Source organism: Medicago sativa, chromosome 4 (assembly GCF_051527215.1).
Source record: "Medicago sativa cultivar Bolivia chromosome 4, Bolivia_mono, whole genome shotgun sequence".
Taxonomy (NCBI): domain Eukaryota; kingdom Viridiplantae; phylum Streptophyta; class Magnoliopsida; order Fabales; family Fabaceae; genus Medicago; species Medicago sativa.
Window position 1 is genome coordinate 98,037,188 of NC_140752.1, and position 22,866 is coordinate 98,060,053.

Here is a 22,866-nt window from a genome sequence, read left to right on the forward strand (position 1 = left end):
ACATCTAAAATGACAATGACAATGAGACGTCATCCATTTGTTGTTGAAATGTCTTCCATCGAAGCCACCACTAGAATGTTGTTGTAAATTCATCACAAATCTGCCTTCAAACTTCATGGTGGCTCGAACTACTTTAGATCTAGGTAGGGGTTTATCATCTATCAAAGCCACTTATAAATAATTTTAATGAATTTGTATGGGGTTATTAAGACGTAAGTTTCCTTTGAATAGAAAGATCCAATCAATATTTGAATAGTTTTACTAAAACTAAAGTTGATAGAACATTATGAAGTCGTTAATACTTGATTTCCGCTGTCACTTTAGCATGGATGACTACATTTATTACCAGCTAGATTCTAAGTTTATATGTAGTTGCTGCCGTTTATATTGTTCAACTCTTATTTTCATTGGTACGGTTATTCTATCACGAGGACTATTTTGTGAATAACTAAATTCAAAACCTACTCTTGCAACTGTTGGTTCCATAATCACTTGTTGATTTTAATATGATAGAATGTAACGTAATTGTTTGAGGAATTTTCATTAAACTGGGCAGGATAAACCAAAACTGGAATATTGTTCTGTACAAAGCTAAATAATAATATATCGGAGTTCCAATTTCGTTAGCTTTACTATACTATCAGTTCCTCTCCCCTCCACAAAATCACAGACAGATAGGTAGATGCTATTATTTACATGATCACTAAACCAAAAACTTAAGAGTAAAAAGTATAATATGCAAGAAGCTTTAAACTTGCACACTCTCCACCTATAAAAAGAAGAGCCTTAACCTCCCCCCCTCCATGTTTTCCTCTGCACAAGCCTCTGAATTTGATTGTCCTTTTGTTTTCTGATATACTTCGGAAATGGAGAAGTGATCAGCAATCACATGACAATGTCACCTTCCAGCATCTTGAGTACCTGTGACAAAACACAAAAAATGAGGGATGGAGATGGAGGCACTACTAATTAATTAAACACCAATGTTTGAAAGATTAGTTTGTATGGAATGGTCTGCATGAGTTATGGTCCTTCATAGACAAACTCCTAATAATCCTTGAAATAAATTGTCAGAATCTGTTTGGAGATCGAATCGGCATATGACTTTCGGGACATAGTTCAATTGGTTCAATCGACAACTATGCTTGAACTTGATGAGTAATAAATAAATAAATTATAAACATGTAAATTGATTTAGTCTCCAACCTGAGACACTCGAGGCCTTAAATGAGGATCCCTTCGAATACACATAGAAGAACATTGCATCATGCGATAAACCTCTTGATCATCATAGCAATTTCGTATGCTCGGATCTACTAGTTTATCAATGGCATTTTCTTCAAGCAATGGCCGTGCCTACACAAATATTTGAACCACCGACAATGATGAATAAATAGTTTTAAATGGATCAATGCTTTGTTTCGTGAGAAAAGCATCATAGCACACTCTTATTGTCAAAGAGGTGATTATAAGTCAATACATTCAAACATGATACTAACAACTCTCTTTCCAACACTATTCATGATTGAATGAAAAATCACATGGGCCATGAACTTTGGAAATGGGACCCCACATGATTTAGTCAGATCCACACGGACTTATAGAAAGAATGTTGAAAAGAGAGTGTCAGAGACTTTTGTTTCAGATATACAACAATTTGATAGCAATTAAACTCATTGTATAAATCATACCCATTCACTGAGGCATTGTTGGCCCCTCGGCCGGCCAATATCCACAGCTTTCCGACCTGTCACAAGCTCTAGTAATACAATCCCAAATGAGTACACATCAGCTTTTTCAGTAATTTGACCACTTTGAGCATATTCTGGTGCCAAATACCTAAAGAAACAAAAGATTTCTACCATCACATTTTAAAACTAACAATGAAAAAAAAAGATGAAAAAGAAATTGGCTTTCATCTAGCACTACCCAAATGTTCCTATCACCCTGGTTTCCACACCCATGTCTCCATCTGGCTGCCACCTAGCAAGTCCAAAATCTCCCACCTAATATCCATAATTGAAAGTTAGTTGAGACATATATATTAATGAAACATGTCTAAAAGCATAATATGCATGTCTGGCTTTATAGATAAACAATCATTTATCACCAAGGGCCGCAAAAAGAATATGAAGGCAATAATGTACTTAAGTAAATAAGACTTACTAATGCTTCAAAATCATGAGTTAGGAGGATATTGTTAGGCCGCAAATCACGGTGTACAATGCAACCAACTCTACATTCTTCATGAAGATATCTCAAACCACGAGCTGCTCCAACAGCAATTTTTTGACGTGCAGACCAATCCAGCACATTCTGCATCCGTCCTGCAAATCCAAATGACCTCTAAAAAAATTATTATCCTGCAAATTGCCATTAGCTTATATGAATGTAGTTTTAACTTATTTAAGATTCAAGGGGATTTACCATAGAGATGAGAATCAAGCGATCCATTGCAGATATACTCATAAACTAGCAATCTTCTTCCATCTTCAACACAGAACCCAATTAGCATCACAACATTGCGGTGTTGTGCGCAGCTTAAGACCTCTACTTCTGAGCAAAATTCTTTGTCTCCTTGAGTACTGGCTAATTTATATTGCTTGACAGCAACAACTTGCCCATCCTGTAGAACACCACGGTGTACCGAACCAAAGCCACCTTCAGCTAAGAAGTTTGCTTGAGAAAACCCGACTGTGGCGAGTTGTAGTTCTGCAAATGTAAACCACCTTGGAGGATTCCCAAATGCAGGTCCTTTGTGTTGACAAATAGAGCACAATGGAGGAGGTCCATGAGGTGCATTTCTGGCTAGTGAAATTGCTTCTCTGACACTTTTGCTCAAGTTCACATCAATTTTACCAGTAGACACTCCAAAGATAGGATCTTGGTCCAAGAATGTCAATTTCTGAAGCAAAGCTTCATAGGTAGAAACCAAAGAATTATCACTAGATCTTTGCATATTGTCCTCATGTTTTGAGAACTCACCATCTACACAAATTACATTTGAAATCCATGGCTGAAAAGATGAACTTTTTGACGATGAACTTAGCTTTTCACTCTCTGAGTCAGACTCAATATCCTCAAGGTTCGACAGTCCCTCGTGAACAACAAAGGGAAAACATCTCCTTCGTCTTTCATAGTTGTCAGAGTGGAAAAATGGCGATGTTCCAGGATCTGAGCTTGATATTGAAGCTGTTCCAATATCAGTTACAGTCAATGGTGGTGACCCTTGCTCTGGACTACTAGCAGGAGTGACTGCTGGACCTCTAATTATATCTGAATGTTCAAAATTGTCTTTTAAGTTACTTGTGTATGCATTTGGTTCCAACGACAATGCACAATCTCTTCCTTCCTTCTTAGGTGAACTATTCAAATTCAATCGTAGAATCTTCGGATGAGAATGCTTCATAATTACAATATTGCAATGCAGCTCGTCCATGCAGTATTTCTTTTCACCTTTCAATTTTCTGCAATTGTGGACGAACGAATGATTGTTTTCGAACTCATAAATAATTTGGAAAATTATATAGTAGAAACAACATATTACATTGTATTGCATGTAAAGGACAAAGTTCAAATCCCTTCTGAGGCAGTTGTAAAATGGTCATTAGTGTCAATTAACAGATGCCTTAAACAATAACACAGTCTCTATAAAAGAATGTGAAAAATACAAAGTAATGTTATTACCTGTCCAATATAACCCAACTTGACTGCACTCTCTTGGCTTCAGCAGCCACTGCACCGCACGAAGAACCAGAAAGAATCTTCACTCTAATCTTTATCTGTTCAAATGTTTGAAAGTTTACTTACAAAGGCTGAATAGCATATAAACACAAATGTGGAAATTATAAATGAGTTATGTTAGTTCCAACCTTCTCAGGATCATAAAAATCATGAAGTTGAAGCACTAATTGAGAACATGAATTTGTAATAACTTCTTTCTGATCTGAAACAGTTCCTAATCGCGATGTCCAGTGACTCGTTGCACAATCAGTAGTAAATCTTGAAATACCCCATACCTTCTTCCCTGTAAAATACACAGATTTGAAAAAGACTTCAAGATTGTTCAGATCTCAAGAAACTCTAGTCTCGTGTCTCATTTTCTGTATGCAACTTCTTAATTCAAATTTTCTTTTTCCACAAAGTAATCAATATTAAAGCATGACACATAAAAGATACAAAAGCTGCAAAAGCATATGAAATTGTAGAGAAAAATTGAAATGAAAGAAAGAGTAATGACAATACTTGAAGAAAGTTGAGGAATGATGACCAAAAGCTTAATGCAATCCCCTGGTTGAACAACATGAGTCAAAGCCCAAACCAAAGCAGTTCTTGAAATATCTTTTGAAGCTTTCACTGCAACTATAACAACCTTAGAGGAAGAACTCATTTCTTCTACATAATGATGACCCTTTTGTTTATTCATCTCAAGTTTGACACTTGACAAGAAAAATCAATTGCTAGAACCCATCTGAATTGTTAAATCAACTACCCAGAAGAAAAAGAAATGTTTCAAAAAAAAAAGTACAAAAAGTAAGAAAAAAACAAAAAGAAATGGACAGTGGACACAAACTTCAAGGCACTTTAATCAAACAATGTTTGTTGCCGTTAAAGCAAACAAAAAAAAAATTGTATCAGTGTGACAGGAACATTAGAAGAAGAAAAGAAAGTGACATTAGAATGGAAGATGAAACAGAATTTTGATTCAGGTAAGCCAAGCTGTCTATTGCTATTTTCTTCTAACAGTTTTTGTTATAATGATTGCAAAACAGAATACAAAAAGATTTATAACCTCCTTTAATAATTATATGAGTTAATTAAAGGGTCATGTGAAACAAGTTATGTGAATGTGAGTGTGTAGAGACAAATCCGTTTGCTAATCCCAAAATTAAATGAAAAGGGTCACATTATTCATTATTATAAGCTCTGAATTTAGAGCAACATCTGATCTTAGGAACAAACAAAAGTTGCACTAAGCTTTTTTTTTTTCCTTTAATAAAGTACTATCATTCTCACATTATACTCCCTCCGTTTCAAAATGAGTGTCGCTTTAGCCAAAAAAAATTGTTTCAAAATGAATGTCACTTTCGGTTTTCAATGCAATAATAACTTTTTCTTTTCAATTGTACCCTTCAATTAATACTATGTTACACTACTTCCAAAGTATTATTTTTTCTTTAATGAAAAACAAACCAATAGTTGATTAGGATAATTTGGTAAAATTGCCATGACATTTGACTACTTTATTCCATTCCTTAATTTGTGTGCAATTGGCTAAAGCGACATTCATTTTGAAACGGAGGGAGTAGCATTATATACATCAATCTAAGATCGAATTTTGAACTATGTGTTTGTTTGGTTTAGAGTTTGCAACCACAAATGCACGTTTGCGGGATTTCAAAAGCAAAACTACTGTGATTTCTATAAGCTTGCATTTGAAGCTTTTGCATTAACGTGGTGAGTTGCCGTGGTTTTAAGGAAAATGTGATTTACAAAACGCATAAGCAATCATATACTAAATGATTTAGAAAATTAAACGTATCATTTATGCAATAAAATGTTGGTAGTTCTATGTCTTTTTTTAACACAAAATTTTAAGCCTTTTTTGGTTACCAAAAGTTAAGAAAATATTTTGAGATGTGCAATATATACACACACTCCATCCATATCCTATTATATTATGTGTCACATTTGTAATATCTTACTAAAAATACATTTAATACTTTTTTCAATATCATCTAATTAATGAATGTTGATTTAGTTTATAAGAAGTTTACTCAGATTCTTCTGTAAGATGTGTGTTTAACTTCTGATGTTGATCTAACTACCTCTCTGTGTAAATGTTTTTTGAATTTTAAGATATGCTCTGAAACACTAGTGAGTCTCGGAACCTAAGTCAACCAAACTTGATTCTATATATTAAAAAAAATGATATATGTACAACTATTTTGTGACAATTTTTGAACAACTTTCTCTTTCATACTCACATGATGTTATTATCCTCTTTCTTTCTTTTTCTATCTCCATTGTTTCTTACCAATAAAAAAAGAGAAAAATAAGGTTGTTACTAAAGTTGTTATTAAATGGATGTACAAATATCATTGCTAAAAAAAATTAATAGAGATCGAAGGAGTATCAAATGCATCGCTTGAACATAGGGAAATGGATATTAAAAGTACTCATAGCAAGTATTATAAGCAAGTGACAACTTTGGTTTAACTTCTTCAAAAAAACTTTGGTTTAACTTGAAAATCACTCTCACAACCCTCAAATACCGTGGCATTGATGACATAACATGTGAATTTTATAACTAGTGGGCTGGTACCTTTCTATTGCAAGTAACTAAGGACTAAGCCTCTTAGAAAGCTCCAACAATTAAAATTAAGATTGTTTAATTTGAATGTACTATATAGAAGCTCCAATAACTATGAAGATTATTTAATTTGAATGTACTATATACTTCTATATAGAAGTTCCAACAACTATTAAGATAGTTTATTTAATTTGAAAGTACTATATAGTATCTGTAATTATATTCGGCACGAAATTGCAGCTCACATCAATCCCCATTCAACATTTGGCATAAGAAAGTGAAATGCATTAAAAATGTATAGCTTTCATTACATGTCTAGACTAGAAAGAAGGTACCAAAATTGGATTAATTATCAAACGGTGGAAACCTTTCCGTAGTGCATACAAATAGAATGGCCAAAAAAACTCAATTGAATTGACTAGTACGTGCTAACCAATTCTAATTGTTTTGGTTGATGTAATGAGCCAACACAAGAATATGAATTTGGTGGCTGAAAGTGAAAGTTTGAAGTCATATTTTATATTGCTTGAACAGTTACATGTGCACATTTAATGAACCATTGCATTACTACTACTAAAAATACTAATACTCCTGCCAAGCCAACACAAACCCACTAGTGAGACCAGATCGGCACAAACTTTCTTTCAAACGAGTTTATGTTTTCTCAGTTCTCACGTGTCAAGCTTTATGATGAGTTCATTAAATTATTTTGAGTTCATTAATGCCACATAAGTTACTACCTCCGTCCCTAATTATAATACCCTTTTGAGAAATTTTTTTGTCCCTTTTTATAAGACCCCTTTGCTATTTCCAACTACATTAATTATTTCTTTACATACATGCCCCTATTTATTATACATCTTTTTCTTCCCTCAGCAATAAATAACATGTTGAAAACATAAACCAACTCTCTCTCTTAAAGGATAAAATTGTAAAAACATTAGTAATTACAAACATATTTAATACAAATATCCACTATCTTAATTCCCGTTATTTTTTCAAAAGGGCCCTATAATTAGGGACTAAGGTAGTATCAAGCAATTCTTCCAATTAAAACATCTAAAATATAATGATATTTAGATTAGAATTAGAATTTCAACCAACAATGAATTGGTTCAAGTGGTATGAGACTTGAGTCCTTAAGCACATGGTTAGAGGTTTCGAGAACCCATCTTGTATGTCTCACGGATTTTCGATGGATGAAAACTTCGTACTAATATAATGATAGCAAAAAATAGAATTCCAAATTCAATCATTTGATTATTTAAAATATGGTTTCTTTTGTAGCTGTTTAGATTATACTAGTGGTAGTTAGGAAAAAAAAAGTTATACTAATAGTTGTCAATGAATTACTCCCTCCGGTCTCAAATGTAATCAACTTTTCACTTTTTAGGTTCATTTAATAAATGTTGTATGTGGTCCATATTATAGACCACGTACATCATTTATTGAATGAATCTAAAAAGTGAAAAGTTGCTTACATTTGAGACCGGAGGGAGTAGTAGCTGTGATTCAAAAGAAAACATGGATAAGTGATTGAGCCATTAATTAATTGAACTTATTAACTACTCCCTCCGTCCCTATATGTAAACACCCTTCTCCGTCCCTATATGTAAACACCCTTTTATTAGAGGGAAAGGGTGGTTACATATAGGGACGGAGGGAGTAGTAATTTATTATATTAATTATGAACAAATTATAAATTATCTACCGATTGTATGCATCTATTTTTTCTCTATGGTTGAAATTCCACTGCACGATAATGTGACCGGAGGGGTAGACCACGATGAACGATGTAGATAGGCAATGTTTGTCTACGGTAACACTTTTGCGTAATATGTAAAAAAATGTGCCTTGGCATAAAATGAGAATTAAAATTAATGTGAATTGGCATTTTATATCAATCGTTTCAGATTTAATATTATATTGAGATGCTATAAATAGATATTTAATAAAAAAAAAAGTTTCTTTTTGAGTCCCTTTAAAAGTTTCATTTTTAGTCCTCGCAATTTTTTTTTTTGTTTATAATCTGTTCAAAGTGCCTTTTTTATAATTATGCTTATATCACACATCTTTGTTGAAGAAGCTAACACATACTTTGCAAAGCACCTTCAACATATAGTGATGAATGACTTGAATAGCAAGTAAACAAGAAAAAGAATCATCTTCTCAAGTGCTTCTATAAGCATATGTAATCATAAAAGTAGCATAGAATTTGATTCTTATACAGTATAAACAACTTTCTCAATATCAGCTTCTCAAATTGTGCCGATGACAACAAAGAAGAATGTATGGGTAACTCTTAGCATCTCACTTTTGTGTAAGAAGTGAAGGCTGCAAAGGAAAAGTCAAAACAGTTCACTGGTTTATTCAGATAAAGATTGCATCGTTACTCTTTACTCATTCCCCGGTGTCCTAGAAACTATTGCCCCCTTATCACATGATAGACACAAGATTCTTCATCAGTCTAGTGTGCTGATAGCACGAAGAAGGGAAATGTGGTTTCAAGGGACAAAGTTGAATTTTCCTAACTCAAGTTGTTTGTTTCAACACTTTCAATTTAGTCCCTATCGATATTGCACCTAAGTACTTAACATGCCAAATCATCATAGTAAATTAACGCATTGGACTAATGTGATAGACAGCATTCACTTTCATAGATTCTTTTTTACTTTCAATATAATCACGGACAAAAGTAATAGTGTGTGCAACTTAAATATACTATCAATCAGGAGGAGATTCGTAGAAATGCAATTTCACTAAAGTAAACATAAAACACATTGATAACTTTTTTGGACTATCCCTCAAAAAAAAAACTTTTTTGGACTAATGTAGCTTTATCGTTTTACCAAAATATGTCAAAAAGCTCGCAGTGGTAGCTTCTTTTTTTGGACGGTGATAACAAAATAAAAAAATAAAAAAAATTTACGTTAATAACAAAATAAAAAATATATACTTAAATGAAATTTTAATAACTATTTACATGAATTATTTGTAAAAAAAAAAAACTATTTACATAAATTAATTAAAAAAAACTATTTTTTTCATAAAAACAAAATCAATATCCTGTTTCAAGCATTAAATATTCTTGTCAAAAATATCCTACAATATTAAATATTATTTATTCATTAAATTTTTATATGCCTATTTAAGAAAAACTATTGTTTTTAAAATATCCTAGTCCTAGGGTAATACTCCCTCCGTCTCACAATTATTGTCTCTTTAGCATTTTTTTCTTTTTCTCAAAATAATTGTCACTTTACAATACCAATGCAGCATTTATTATTTTTTTCCCCTATTATACCCTTATTTATTTAATTTCATCCAACTTAACTACTCCACTAACTACAATTAATAAGGGTGTTTTAGTAAATGTTATTAATTTTATCATTAAAATCAACAAAGTTAATCATTTTCTTAATAATCATACACAAACCTTGAATGACTAATATTGTGAGACCGAGGGTTTTACAAAAAACCAGGCAACTGACGCCGCCAATTGGTTCTCCTTTGTTCTCTCAATTTTTAACTGCTGTGTGTGTTCATGTATTTTCTGTCTGTATTGTTTTTGTGTGTTGTTCATATGGCTCATGATATCTCACTTGCTAAGTTGTCTTCAAGGTGTGACATAACATATTTATCAGATGATTTGTTACACCAAATTTTCATTCGTGTGCCATTGAGTTCCACCGTTGCATGCAAATGTGTTTCAAAAGGTTGGTTGGCTTTAATTTCAAGTCCTAATTTCATAAAACAATTCACATCTCATCAATACTCTCTTCTCAAATCAATCTTGATATTTGTCACACCTCATGAACTTATGTTAGCTTTTTCGGAACAATCTCAACAAAATCAGCCTCTAGAGATTCCTATTCCTTTCCCTCTGTATATGATCATCAAAGGTCCTGGTAGCATATGCAGTTATTCCAACGGTTTATTCTTGTGTTCTAAGAATCGGGACACATGTGCTACCGGCTATTACATATATGATCCACTCGTTAAAGAGTGTATCCATATACCTGATCTCTGGGAGCGGAGGAGAAATAGATACGCCGTAGGGTTCGTTTGCAAACCGAAGCAGATAGTGACCAATCGTTGTTCAGATCAACGCAACTTTCAAGTTGTGATCATCGAAGTTGTGATCACCAAATCAATGGAAAGGATGTTTGAGATCAAAGTTGATGTTTTCTCCTCAAAGAAAGGGCACTGGGAACGCATTTTTATGTACATTCCGGGTGGCTTCACTTTTTGTCCTCACCGGCTTCTAAGTTGTTCCTATTGTGGACGGTTGTATTTCATGGGCAAGACAAATATTTTTGTGTTTGATCCTGATACAACAACCCGATATACCCTTGATTATCCATTACAAGTTGATTCAACGAATATAACAAGTTTTGGGTTTCTTGGGATCTCTGGTAGTAATTTGAGGATAGCTGATATCGATCAAAATGATTTGAGAGTTTGGGAACTTGTTGGAAAGACTCATTGGGATTTCTTTTCCAAAAAAAAGAATCGTTGGGATTTGGTGCATAGGATTGATCTATCCACAAAATTACCACAGAAGTTTTGTGCTAATTATCATAAGAGGGTTGGAGGGTTTCATCCCTATGATGGGGATATTGTCTATTTACATTCTTATGCTGATGGAGTTTTTGTTTGCAACTTACGGGATGAGAAATTTGAGGTTGTTCCTGGTTATGAGAAAACTAATTTAAGTCCTTTTCAATTAGAGATAGCAAATTTGGAGCTGCCTCCAGAGTCCAGAGTCATCACTATCAACTGAATAAGATTATTTACTGGATGTATGCTTCATCTGTTTTTAATTTCTTAGATTATTAGGTGATTAGTTTTTTGGGAGGAAAAACACGTTTTATGTCTTGAATAATACAATTGTTCTTTATTGTTGAGTTTTATTTAATCTATGATGATGTTTTTTCACTCAAAGTAGCTTAGATTTGATAGGAGAATCGTCCTTTTGAAACAAACCTGTGGAGATCAAATCAACAAAGATTGTTCGAGGGATAAAAAAAAGTCATAACCATTTTATGAATATCAATGAAATTCAAACACTTTCAAGAAAGTGTTCGTTCAGTCTCTAATTAAGGTTTTTAAACATGCTAAAGAAACAAAACCTCTATGTTTTGAATAAAATGTTAAAATTCTAGAAGAAATGATCTATTATGTTGTATTGGATACAAGGGACAAGTTTAAATCCCCTCGCTCTAATTTTTATTGTGCAAATGTTTGAAAGGTTCCTAACACAAACTGAATAGTAGAAACACAGCAAACAGAAAAGGAACATGTATGTGGAAATTATTAGAGAGTTGTGTGGAAATTATTAACTACAATTTTGGTCTATAGTAAGTAAACAAGCAAAAGAATCATCTTTTCAAGTAGCAGAAAAGTGATTGAAGACAAAGAAGACGTAGAATAAACAAAAAATCAACAATTACACAAACTCAGTTACAGAAAAGAAGTGTCTGTCAGGGATGCCAGGCCGGCTTTGCAGCATGAAGCAAGCACCGATTACTGGGAAAAGTTAGCATCATACAAATAAGCTTTCTTATTATAAGCACTTTCTTAATATAAGCTTTCTCTAATTGTGTTGATCGCAATAAAGAAGATTGTATAGGTAATTCCAAGCATCTCATTTTTGTGTAAGAATTGAAGGATGCAAAGGAAAACTCAGAGCAGTTGAATGGTTAATTCAGATAAAAGTGGCACCGTTACCCTTTAATCATTATGTACTAGAACCTATTGCCCCCCTTAACTTGAACATGACAGAGAGATTCTTCCTCAGCCTGGTGGGCTTGTAGTCAAGCCAAAACAAATCAAGATTTGGGGAATAAGAAGGGTAAATGTGGTTTCAAGGTTCTATGGCAGAAATTAACTTTTACCAGCTTAAGTTGTTTGTTTCGACATTGTCAATTTTGTTCATATTCATGTGGGGCACATATGTGAGAATAGTTGACATGCTACGTGACACATAACATGGCAAATTGTCGTAATCAGAGACTTAAGTTGCGGACCTCACTTTTTGGACAAGCGTGATAGCGGACACGACATCCACTTCAGAGATTTAATTTAAATTTCAATATAATCACGGACCAAAGTGATAGTGTGTGTGCAAATTTTAGAGGATAAGGTGAGGATTTGCGCTTAATAAAGTGGAGTATCAACTAGGATAATTAGAATATATGAAATAATAGAATTTTCCAAACCAAATTTCAAGGATCACTATAATTTGATAAATGTAGTTTTACGGATGGCTTTTCTTGAAAAATAAATTGACAATCATTTTTAACCAGTGTTCTTATGAATGTTATTTTCTAATTTTCTAATGCGACTAAATATAGAAAGTTATTTTCTAACTGATAATAATTAGGATAAATATAGTTATCAGTTATTCTCTTGAAAAATGAAAACTAATGGGGAAAAAAATCATCTTCCCACTATAACATAATTAGTAAAGAAACACTTTCCTACTGTTCAACATTTTCCTTTCTTGAAATCACAACGGAGAAATGTTTTGAAACCAAAATAGTGTTTTTCATTCTCTATTAGAACTGGAGCATTTAGGTATTAAAGTTCTGCCTTCTGATGATGTTTACAAATCACACCAACCAGTTATAAAGGAAAAACAATACATGTTAGATGGATTTTTACTAACATTGATACATCCAATTATTGCTATATGTTGGAGAGGAAATAGAAACAGTGATTGTCTTTGAGAATGCTACCTATCAGAGCAACCATTCAAATTTAAGGTGCTAACATTGCTACCTATTGAATGAAGTGGAATGTAACACGTGTAGCCGTGTACCTTTTGAGCTATGTGGCCAATTTGTTGACGAGGTTTAGTAGTATGCTCTCCAACTCCTCTCCATTGCTCCAATCATGAACTTTTGCATGAACTAGTTTTGGATCACTGCAGATCCTGTTCCAGAGGGGATAATTCTTCCTAGGCATCACAAAATCACCTCCCTCAAGCTTTAAAGTAGGGCAATAATCACCTGCTCCATCTCCAACGTAGATGAATCTTGTTTCGCTTTCAGGTAAAGAACCTCGGATTCGGTCTATTACCAAACCCTAAGATGGAATAGAAGAATAAGTCAATGAAATTGAAGTTGGAAGGATGGATCACATGACAGCAGATTTCAATTTGCAAGTGGTATATTGTATACATAAGCAGGAATTTCACCAACTGTATGATGGGGTGGAAATTTTGATACTTCCTGGACCATTTTATCAACTAACTTAGTACAAATGCTTCAGCTTGAATACTCAAATATGAAATATGCAAGATTATTATCTTATTGAAACAAATATGCAAGATTAATTGAGTGCTCAGATTCACACAACATAATGTTGCAACTAATTATGTCTAGCCTCAAAGATAATCTATAGTAAAAATCAAGATTTTTGGTTATTTTCAATCAAAATTGATTTCAACTCCAAAACTTGGTTTGATTAGAAGCTATAATCAGGGTTTTAAATAAATAAAGGTTTATGACCAAGATCTGGGCCACGGCATAACAATTTTTTATGTTGTTGAAACTACAAGGAAACTGCAATCAAGGCGGCATTTGATCGCTATTCGAGGCAGTATCAAGAATCGCGACAAGGCTGCAACTGCAACTGTTAATGCAATTGCTATTTAAAATCCTGGTTATCAGTATCACACAAACAGTTTTACATAAAAAAAAAAAAAAAAAAAAACACAGTTGTTTTGGCTCAAGCAGCTCAGACTTAACAGATCAGTTGTAGTACAAAACTAAGTTCATTTCAAACTAAGTAGTTGAATTGAAGAAGAGAGAGTGAAGTGTACCTTGCACATATTGGAAGGGCAGAGTTGACAATCATGAGGAGGCAATGTTGTTGAATCATGAAATGGAGTGATACAAAGGCGACCCTTTTCATCAACAAATGTTGGGTTTGTATTAATTTGGGAAAAACACCCTAAAATATTATGGTGTTCAAGAATAGTCTGAATATAAAACAAATTGGCATCACTAATTATCCTTAAATCACATCTGCAAAATGAATATAAAAAAAATTTGTTAAGTTAAACGTCAAACTCTCATAGCAGAGAAGAGAAGGTTGAGAAAGAGCAGTAGTACCCAAGAGAGTGTGCAGATTTGATGGCGGAGACGATGTTTGGACTGAGGAAAGCAGTTTTAAGGCAGTTAGCAATTTTGTCGGTGGTAATCCCTTTGGAGTGAAGCTCTTCCATCATCCTGTCCATGAGAGAGGTCCATGATGGCATGGTGGCGCGGAGTTGGTTGAAAAGATCGGTGAGACCCGTTTCGTTTATCACCCATCTGTCACTGTCGTCGTCGATAATGGTTCGATCAAAGTCCAAAACCACTACCACCATCACCACCATTTTTGCAACGTGCCAATAATCTACAGCTCACCCGATACTGTATTGAATGAACTATGAAGGTGGATTGAATAATGTCAAGTACTAGTTTTAAAATAAAGTTTAAGCTTAATCACAAGGAGAATGATAACTAAGTACAGTACCACGGGTGTGGTTATGGTGCATAAGCAATCCTTATGCACCATACATAAGTCTTGCATAAGTCCAGCCCATTAACCAACTCAATTGCTTCCTACACACCCCCCCAAAGAAAACCCAACCCGGAAACAAACAAAACCACCGGAAATAATGTGTTGCAATTGCGACGTCGTTCATTCACCTGTGTTCATTCATTCATCATCATCATCATCTAACCATCGGAAACAACCGTCGTTCACCACCGTCATTCATCGTCTAACCACCGGAAACAAACTTCCATCACCGTTGTTCACCACCTCCAATTGCGACGTGCTCCGACGTGCTGCCAAACTTCCAAACGCGCTCTGACTTGCTGTCCCTTGCTCGCCGCTCCGACGTAGTTTATCCGGCTCGGTCACAGCGTGATTGCGACGTGATTTCACCGGCGAGGTTGCTTGAATTTCACCCTTGCTCGCGCTCCGACGTGATTTCTCCGGCAACATTCGTACTGCATTTTGAAGAGGTAATCATGTATATAATTTTTGTTGTATTTAGGTTTTGATTCAAATTTCGGATTTGTTAATGGTTTTCTGTTCTTAGGATCAATTTAGTGATTCAAGTTTAGGGATTCAATTGTTGATATTATGATCAATTTAGCTTCAGTTGTAGCAATTAATAAGGATCAATTTAGCTTCAGTTGTAGTTTCAATTTATGATATGTAATGGTTTTTTTGTTCTTAATAGTGTTTGTTGCTGTCTTCAATGAAATTATTATTGGTACATGGAAATTGTTAGTGAAACCATAAGTATGATTTAATGGTTTTGATAGTCTTTTTTGCTTTTGCTTTGATTGGTACATGGAGAAAGTTATTGAGTTACTATTGTGTCTTTTTTGCTTTGATTTGAGTAGTATTGAATACACAAATGATGAAACGTATTAGCAGCTTTAAGTAGTGTTGAATGGACATTAGCATGTATTAGAAAATCTTTTTGTTTTGAGTTTACATGCCAAAATTTTCTATATGCAAACACTGAATTCAATTTTGTAATAGATTAAGGAATAATTCATGTATTCCTGGGTTGTAAATCAATATGGAATCACAAAACGTTAACTGTTGGTGGCTGGGATCTAGTTAGAGAAACTTGCAGTGGTGCTGTTCAGAACAAAGGTTGCAAATTACCCTCCGTGTCAGTATCCATAGCTGGTACTGGACAGTCTTCTCTTCGTGGCCATATGAATGCATATGAGATTTATCCTTTTCGAGTTCTTTTTCAAGATGACAATGTGTTTTGTTTTAGAACTTATTTTGTTTGGTTTTATTGGTCCGTGTTTCCCAGCTGAGCTGATATTGTTGGTCAAAATCTATGATCGATGGTTCTTGTAGTTCTCTTTTATCTCTGCATTCCATAAAACTTAAATTGATGGACTCAATATAAAACTGCATCATATGTGTTTGTGCGCGAGACAAAAACATTACTTTATGTGCATGACTTGGGATGAATTTTGTCTACTTAGTGTTGTTTCTATTTATATTCTGATTAATTTTTGTTGTTGGGTTATTATGCTTTTGGCGACATTATTCATGATTATTGGGATCTCTCAGTTATTGCTATTTTTGTATGCCAGTGGTGATGTTTAAGTATGCTGTTGGTCTAAGTCGGTGCAATCTTGTTCATATTATTATAGTTTGTTCGAGTCACTTTGAAGGTGTGACATGAAAATCCATTGGAAGTAATTTGAAGGACCTAAAGGGAGTTGAAGATGTAAATGAAACTTTTGTCTTTCATGAACATAGATTAATCTTGGAGCAATTATAGCAAGCCTGTTTGACAATATTTAAGTGAAATTTTGAACTGTTTGAGCTGACAATATTAATATGAAGGGCACATAATATTTCAGTAATGAAACTATGGATAATTAATATTTGTTAAATTTTACATCTAGAAATAGGAAGCATTAGTTTCATGCTATAGTTTAGTAGAATAGTTTAGTAAACCTATAGTTTTTTTGATGTATTTATGAAAAAATTGTAAACCTATAGTTTAGTAGAATAGTGTGAAATTTGCTTAATGTTGATCATGTTACATTACTACAAAATATTATGCTTGAAGAATGTACCACATTTGTAGAAAATCACCTGCATGTGTCAAATATTTCATCATCATCACCGTACATCATTAAAATTATACCAAAACCATTTTTTTGTGGAAATGGTTTTTGTGAGTTGTAATCCAAAACCATTAGATGTACTTAATGGTTTTCTGTGATCATGCAGGTGAAAAAAACCAGGGACATAGGACCATTGCCATCATTCAGTATTGGACTGACACAATTGGAGGAGGAGCAAAGGAATGTCACTGCTTCATCATCCGGTGGTGATAAAAATAAGGAGCGGGAATCATACGAGGCTAAGGGAAAAGAAAAGAAACAGTACATAAAGAAGAATGAAAAAAAAGAAACAACAGAATGAAGCACAAGATTCTGATGAAGGAAAATCGGATGATGAAAATGCAAAGAAAAGACTAAGGCACAAGATGAGTATACCTAAGGTATATGAGCTTATGCATTCAGTACATGGCAAAAGAAGAAAAGAGGAGATAATTGAGCTTTTGAATGACAGTGGCTTTGGAGGAATGTTGCATATCTGCAACTGTGCATTGAGGTTTGTCAGTGTGATTCTGTTTTGCAGACGGTGTGTTGGGAGCGAGTTTTCACTGTGTTTCCAATTCTGTTGCAACGGTTTCATTTTCCGGGGTCGAATGTTTCTGGTGTAGCGGTTCTAGGGATCTTTACCTGATTGAGAATTTTGTGCTCTTAAACTGTAGTGATTGATTTTAATGTTTTTTTTGGAGTTTTAATGTTGTTTTTGGAGTTTGTATAAAGATGTTGATGAATTTCTAGATTTGTATCAATTTTATGGAGTTTTAATGTTTCTTTTGGAGTTCGTATAAAGATGTTGATGAATTTCTGAATTTGTATCAAGTTTATGATGAAAGTGACACTATATATCCGGAGTCGTTTCTTTTTATATGTTTCATAGTATAATGTTCATTTTATTTTATTTTTTGTCCAAGAATGTTCAATTTAATTTAATTTTATTAAACTTAGGGGTATGGAATACTAAAACCATAAGTATGGTTTAATGGTTTTGATAGTGGACTATGTGAAACCAATATAATTGTGTAATGGTTTTAAATGAAATTATTATTGGTACATGATTTTAAATAATGATTAAGATGTTATGCACTGAAATTATTACTGAAACCATACGTATGGTTTAATGGTTTTGATAGTTTTCAACGTGAAACCAAAATAATTGTCTAATGGTTTTGTAATAAAAAAATTGTGATAAACATTTAAATCATTATTAAGTAACCACTTAATAGTACACACTTATAACCTAATGTGAATTAATCAATAAGTAACCACTTTTTTGTAAAGCCTCGTCATCTCTCTTTTATTTCTTACGTTGTAAAACGAATTTCTGACTTTGTCTAAATATAATTGCGCTTTAATGGTTTTAATAGACTTGTATGTGAAAGAAAAATAATTGTCAAATGCTAAATAAAATAAAATAATAGTGAAAATTATTATTGACAAATGATTTTAAATAAAAACTATTACTGAAACCATAAGTGTGGTTTAATGGTTTTGATAGTGTTCTACACGAAACCAAACTAATTGTCTAATGGTTTTGTAACAACCTATAATCATCAATACATAACAATAAAATCTAATACAAACTTATAACATAAAAACAATCAATCAGTGACCACTTTTTTTTTTAAAGCTTCATCATCTCTCTTTTGTTTCTTCCGATTTATAAGGAATTTCTGCCTTTCTCTAGTTTTTTCATAATCACTTTTAAGTCGCTTCTTTGACTTAATTGGATTTGGTCTTTCTTTGAACTTTGGTGCAGAGGACTTCACACCAGCAGATGGTTCACCGACAGCAGCTACTTTTGAAGACTTAGACGGTGTCACGGAAGATGGGTCTTTACGTACACCTTTAGAAAGAAGCAACTCCTCTGCTGTTTTCCCAGTTTCAAGAACACCGTGTAGAAAAACTTCAGATGCCTCAGGATCTGCATAAAAACGTGTAGAAAGCTTTAGCACGGCTAGGGTCGAAAAATGCCATCTTGTTTACCTTAGTGTCATAAGCTGCCACCTGTAATATAAAATGGCAAACAAGGTAAGTCATTAAAATAAAACTGCCAACTTATCAGCAAAATTTTAGGTAGCAAGCATATTGAACTTAAAAAAAGTAACTTTGTATACTAAAGAACAAGGAAATTATGCCATTTGTCATCCCCAACAATAAGATATATGATGTATTCAATGAAATTTTGTACAAAAAAATGGACAACATTGTGAAGGGGTGTTCACAGTTCAGCTTTTATCGATTTTGAGGCAGCAATTCATCTGATCCGAAGATTATAATAGCATGTGATTTGGTTCGGATTGCTTTCTAAAAAAAATCTGATTCGTTGAAGTGTTGTTTGACTTGGATCTATTTATACGGTTTTTACTAAAGAAAGTATCATTGAAAGAACATATGTTAAGCTTCATGTGCAAAAGCAATACTACTTACCCTGAATGGCAAAATGTTAAGCTTCTCGAGACCAGGAGCCATGCTACGCACCTTTTTTCCATGATCAGGATACAAGTCCTGTTTCTCAGTTGGATGACCCATACCAGCGGGATCGCGACCAACAATATAGAAGTTGGCGCCTGCATTTATCCGTGACTTTGCATGCCATTGTACTTCAGTTGGCCCTGCATAACGCATAGGCGATGGAAATATAGAAACAATGGTTGTCTCTGGATCAAGAACTCCATCTTCTAGGACCTATGAACAAGAAAAAGAATTTCACAATTAGATATAAAACCAATGCTTTAAAAAATTAACTGTACAACAAACAAGAAAGATCTATAGGTCATGGTTAAACTGCTTTATACCAGGTCGAAACCGCAATCTAACTTCTCGAATAATCAGTAGACAGTTCTTGGTCACGATTCAACATGTCGAAACTCACTGGATAAAAGAATTACAAATGAACGGATAACTGAAATTGAATTGCAGTTCAACCACTTCCAAGGTCAATTTTTTAAACATTGATTATTATAGGCACATGCACATTATTTTAACCAGTGCTGTCAATCGTGGATTGCGGAAAATAGCACGTTTATTCAAATTCTGCTATGCAACAATTCTACAGCGCCGCTAAAGCTGCTATTTGACAACATTTTGAATTAAATAGAGAATCTCAGAGCAATAGCGATGTGTTCAAAAACCGCTACTCTATAGCACATGTATTAAACAAAATTGATTCTTACTCGATGCTATATGAGCAAAAAATGATGGAAATTACCTTGCTATGTTGCTCCATCCTGACATCTAACGGAACATCGTCAACCTTTGTGAAACCTCCAAGAGGATGAAGCAATAAAATTGGATTTTTGTAACCCATGTCTAATAGACGTTGACGAGTATCGTTCATTAACAAGGCATGACCATTATAGACCGGATTTCTTAACTGAAAGGCAAAAACTGCATCAGCTTTATGCCTATCGAATTCTTCACAAAGTTGTTTGGGAGAGAGCCTGTAGTTATCAAGACCATCATTGTATTTGATAGGTTTTAGCACTTCCAAATCTCCTCCAATAAGCCAATTTCCAGCTGGAGCAATGACCTCCTCAACGTAAGGCAATCCTGGAGCAGTTGTTCCCCAGGTTCTAGCTATTCTTTCTTCTTTGTTATGCTTGTAGATTTCAATGCTGCAAAGAAGTGAAATTAATGGTCATTGGTTAATGAAAAGTGAAAACTCAAAGACACCATGACAGGAGTTTACTTAAATAGCCATAGCCATTGTAATTCAATAATCCAGCATGTTAAAAAATGAACAAGATGGTTCAACCAATTAAACCATGAACTGAGATTGTCTCCGGTTCAGTTATTTGGGAGGTTCAACTACGGTTTCATCCCAGTTTGAGTAGTTTAAAGAAATTGAACTATGACTCGGAGGTCTTGTCAGTTTGATGTCCGGTTCGATTTCTAAAACATTGCAAAATCTAATTTAAAACACAATGATTTCATGAGTTCAAGTTATAACAACATATAAGATTGAAAATTGTAGGCATGTAAACAAGCAAGTGAGATGTGTGAAAAAATAAATCATATAATATATGATGAGTCGTTGTAGTTTATTGAAACTCTCACTATATCGTCAACTCAGTGTATGTTTGGATTGACGATAAGTTAGGCAAAATCATGGTGTCCCACCCTGATTTCAATGGGGAGTAACATTGAGAACTGTCAGCATGAATCATTGAAGTACTTTCAACACTCAATTGTCCACTCTCACCATGAATCGGTGATGAAGTTTCAACACTCAGTTGTCCACTCTCAGATGAAGTTGATATCAAATTCATTGAAAACAGCAACAAACACTGTTAAGAACAAACAACCATTAGATATCATAAATTGAACCTACAACTGAAGCAAACTTGAAGCTAATTGCTACAACCAAATCACTAAATTTCAATAACTAAATTGATACTAAGAACAAATCTGATATTTGAATTAATATGCCAAAACCAATATGCTGTGTAAATGGTTTTTTCAAGTTTTACTCTGAAACCATTTGAACGTGATTATCGGCATTATCAAAGACTACGAATTCAATACAATGTGACAACCGTGACCGTGATTTTAAACCCTACTCATAACAGAATATGCATATACCAGAAGAATCAATTCAAATGCACAGGTTTTCTTGCCTACACAATATCATGTAGAATCTTAATATCATAACATAATTTTCTTCAATGTTATCTTGAAAGTGAATTCAATTCAAAGATAACGCAAACCATCATTCTAAATTGCGGTTCACAAATGTAATTAAATTAAACTAATTTGATTCGAAGATAACAAAAAACAGTTCTAATTAACACAATAATCGATTTTTCAATTGAATATTCAAGAAAAGATGAAAGGGTTACCATCAAGTGGATCAGTGAATGCGAAGCTCTGAGAAATGAAAGTTACGAAGAACACAGCGAAGAAGACGAGATTCACGTGACAAACCATTTTCTTCACTATACTGATTCGAACTCTGGTATTACGAAACTGAATTGTATAGAATCGATGAAGAAGGAGAAGAGAAAAACGAATTCACGAGATTACAATGAGAAATGTAATCTTTGTGAAGCTCTCTCTCTCTCTGTGAGAAATTTGTGAGCTAGGAGTTACAGAGGTTATGGTGAATCAACCGGAAAAGGACGTCGGAGTTACGGAGGTTATGGTGGCGCGCGAGCAAGGTTGAGTCGTATGAGGGGTAGGAGAAGATTGTGGGGACTGATTGTGGGGTCTGAGGTGAGAACCATAGGATCATTACAAGTGTCCAATTATCTGATGGTTGTGATTAACTTATGCATGGTGCATAAGTTATGACTTATGCACCATAACTTTTGCCCAGTACCACTAGGCATTGGTTAATCAATTAAAATAGATAAGTTTTTTTTTTTTTTTTTAGGGAAAAAAATAGATAAGTTTTTGTAAAAATGTTGTGTAATTGTTACTACTTAATAAAAAATAAAGATTTACATTTTCAAAATAAAATTTATAATTAAAGATTCCTTAACGAGTGGTTAGCAAGAGCTTAATTATAATTTTGGTCCCATATTTTTATGAATAATTATTCATGGTTACCCTTTATTTTTCAACCCCCAATTTACACTCCTACGTGCCATCAGAGACATTTTGGTAATTTCACCTCAACATCAATCTCTCTTTCATCTTCGTGTGATCCCTCTCCCTTCTCTCAAACGCTTCACCCTCCCTCACCTCCACCACCACCGCCTATATAGGGAGTGGAGGATAACGAGGTTGTGGATTCAACCCCACCCACAACAGAAACCTAACATACTAACAAGGTTTCAGGCTTCAAAAAAGTCGTTGAGTATACTGCAAAGTTCTTGACTTTGGTTTGAACCTACCTTGTCTTCTCTTCTGACCCTTTTTAAATAAAAGGTTGTTGCTACTACTGGACTG

General features: G+C 33.9%; 4 protein-coding genes and 1 long non-coding RNA gene across 6 annotated transcripts; 2 read left to right on the plus strand and 3 right to left on the minus strand.

Annotated features, from left to right (window-relative positions):
• Positions 1-517: 517 nt before the first annotated feature.
• LOC146934426 (inactive protein kinase SELMODRAFT_444075-like) lies at positions 518-4,473 on the minus strand. Its single transcript, XM_085706326.1, has 9 exons — positions 4,246-4,473; positions 3,873-4,027; positions 3,688-3,782; positions 2,428-3,467; positions 2,167-2,327; positions 1,930-2,006; positions 1,692-1,839; positions 1,207-1,356; positions 518-921 (listed from the first exon to the last, which is right to left on the minus strand). The coding sequence occupies exons 1-9, from the start codon at positions 4,424-4,426 to the stop codon at positions 886-888; spliced, it is 2,043 nt and encodes a 680-aa protein (XP_085562452.1). The 5' UTR covers positions 4,427-4,473; the 3' UTR covers positions 518-885.
• A 3,855-nt stretch (positions 4,474-8,328) lies between these two features.
• On the plus strand, positions 8,329-11,298 carry LOC146934427 (putative F-box/LRR-repeat/kelch-repeat protein At1g11620). The gene has a single exon (XM_085706327.1). The coding sequence runs from the start codon at positions 9,858-9,860 to the stop codon at positions 11,094-11,096; it is 1,239 nt and encodes a 412-aa protein (XP_085562453.1). The 5' UTR covers positions 8,329-9,857; the 3' UTR covers positions 11,097-11,298.
• A 1,542-nt stretch (positions 11,299-12,840) lies between these two features.
• On the minus strand, positions 12,841-14,760 carry LOC146934428 (Pyridoxal phosphate phosphatase-related protein). The gene is made up of 3 exons (XM_085706328.1): positions 14,434-14,760; positions 14,142-14,346; positions 12,841-13,402 (listed from the first exon to the last, which is right to left on the minus strand). Exons 1-3 carry the CDS (start codon positions 14,697-14,699, stop codon positions 13,145-13,147), a joined length of 729 nt encoding a protein of 242 aa, XP_085562454.1. The 5' UTR covers positions 14,700-14,760; the 3' UTR covers positions 12,841-13,144.
• A 70-nt stretch (positions 14,761-14,830) lies between these two features.
• On the plus strand, positions 14,831-17,818 carry LOC146934429 (uncharacterized). The gene is made up of 2 exons (XR_015007761.1): positions 14,831-15,336; positions 17,090-17,818. It is a non-coding gene; the product is annotated as an uncharacterized LOC146934429 (long non-coding RNA).
• A 566-nt stretch (positions 17,819-18,384) lies between these two features.
• LOC146934430 (ATP sulfurylase 2-like) lies at positions 18,385-21,173 on the minus strand. Of its 2 annotated transcripts, none has more exons than XM_085706329.1 (3): positions 20,186-21,173; positions 19,405-19,662; positions 18,385-18,898 (listed from the first exon to the last, which is right to left on the minus strand). In XM_085706329.1, the coding sequence occupies exons 1-3, from the start codon at positions 20,312-20,314 to the stop codon at positions 18,794-18,796; spliced, it is 492 nt and encodes a 163-aa protein (XP_085562455.1). In that variant the 5' UTR covers positions 20,315-21,173; the 3' UTR covers positions 18,385-18,793. The 2 variants fall into 2 exon arrangements, with proteins under 2 accessions (XP_085562455.1, XP_085562456.1); XM_085706330.1 differs by having other exon boundaries at positions 18,385-18,981; positions 20,186-21,160.
• Positions 21,174-22,866: the final 1,693 nt, after the last annotated feature.

What these genes read in the sequence shown, in the direction of transcription:
- LOC146934426 (XM_085706326.1), bottom strand. Translation starts at nt 4,426, where the DNA reads ATGAATAAACAAAAGGGTCATCATTATGTAGAAGAAATGAGTTCTTCC. An exon ending in AGTTGGGTTATATTGGACAG is followed by an intron (nt 3,468 to 3,687) that starts GTAATAACATTA and finishes CCACAATTGCAG; the next exon opens with AAAATTGAAAGGTGAAAAGA. An exon ending in AGGGTGATAGGAACATTTGG is followed by an intron (nt 1,840 to 1,929) that starts GTAGTGCTAGAT and finishes TTGTTTCTTTAG; the next exon opens with GTATTTGGCACCAGAATATG.
- LOC146934427 (XM_085706327.1), top strand. Translation starts at nt 9,858, where the DNA reads ATGTATTTTCTGTCTGTATTGTTTTTGTGTGTTGTTCATATGGCTCAT.
- LOC146934428 (XM_085706328.1), bottom strand. Translation starts at nt 14,699, where the DNA reads ATGGTGGTGATGGTGGTAGTGGTTTTGGACTTTGATCGAACCATTATC. An exon ending in AAATCTGCACACTCTCTTGG is followed by an intron (nt 14,347 to 14,433) that starts GTACTACTGCTC and finishes TTCATTTTGCAG; the next exon opens with ATGTGATTTAAGGATAATTA. An exon ending in GCCCTTCCAATATGTGCAAG is followed by an intron (nt 13,403 to 14,141) that starts GTACACTTCACT and finishes ATTCCATCTTAG; the next exon opens with GGTTTGGTAATAGACCGAAT.
- LOC146934430 (XM_085706329.1), bottom strand. Translation starts at nt 20,314, where the DNA reads ATGAACGATACTCGTCAACGTCTATTAGACATGGGTTACAAAAATCCA. An exon ending in GGATGGAGCAACATAGCAAG is followed by an intron (nt 19,663 to 20,185) that starts GTAATTTCCATC and finishes TCTTGTTCATAG; the next exon opens with GTCCTAGAAGATGGAGTTCT. An exon ending in TTAACATTTTGCCATTCAGG is followed by an intron (nt 18,899 to 19,404) that starts GTAAGTAGTATT and finishes GTTTTTATGCAG; the next exon opens with ATCCTGAGGCATCTGAAGTT.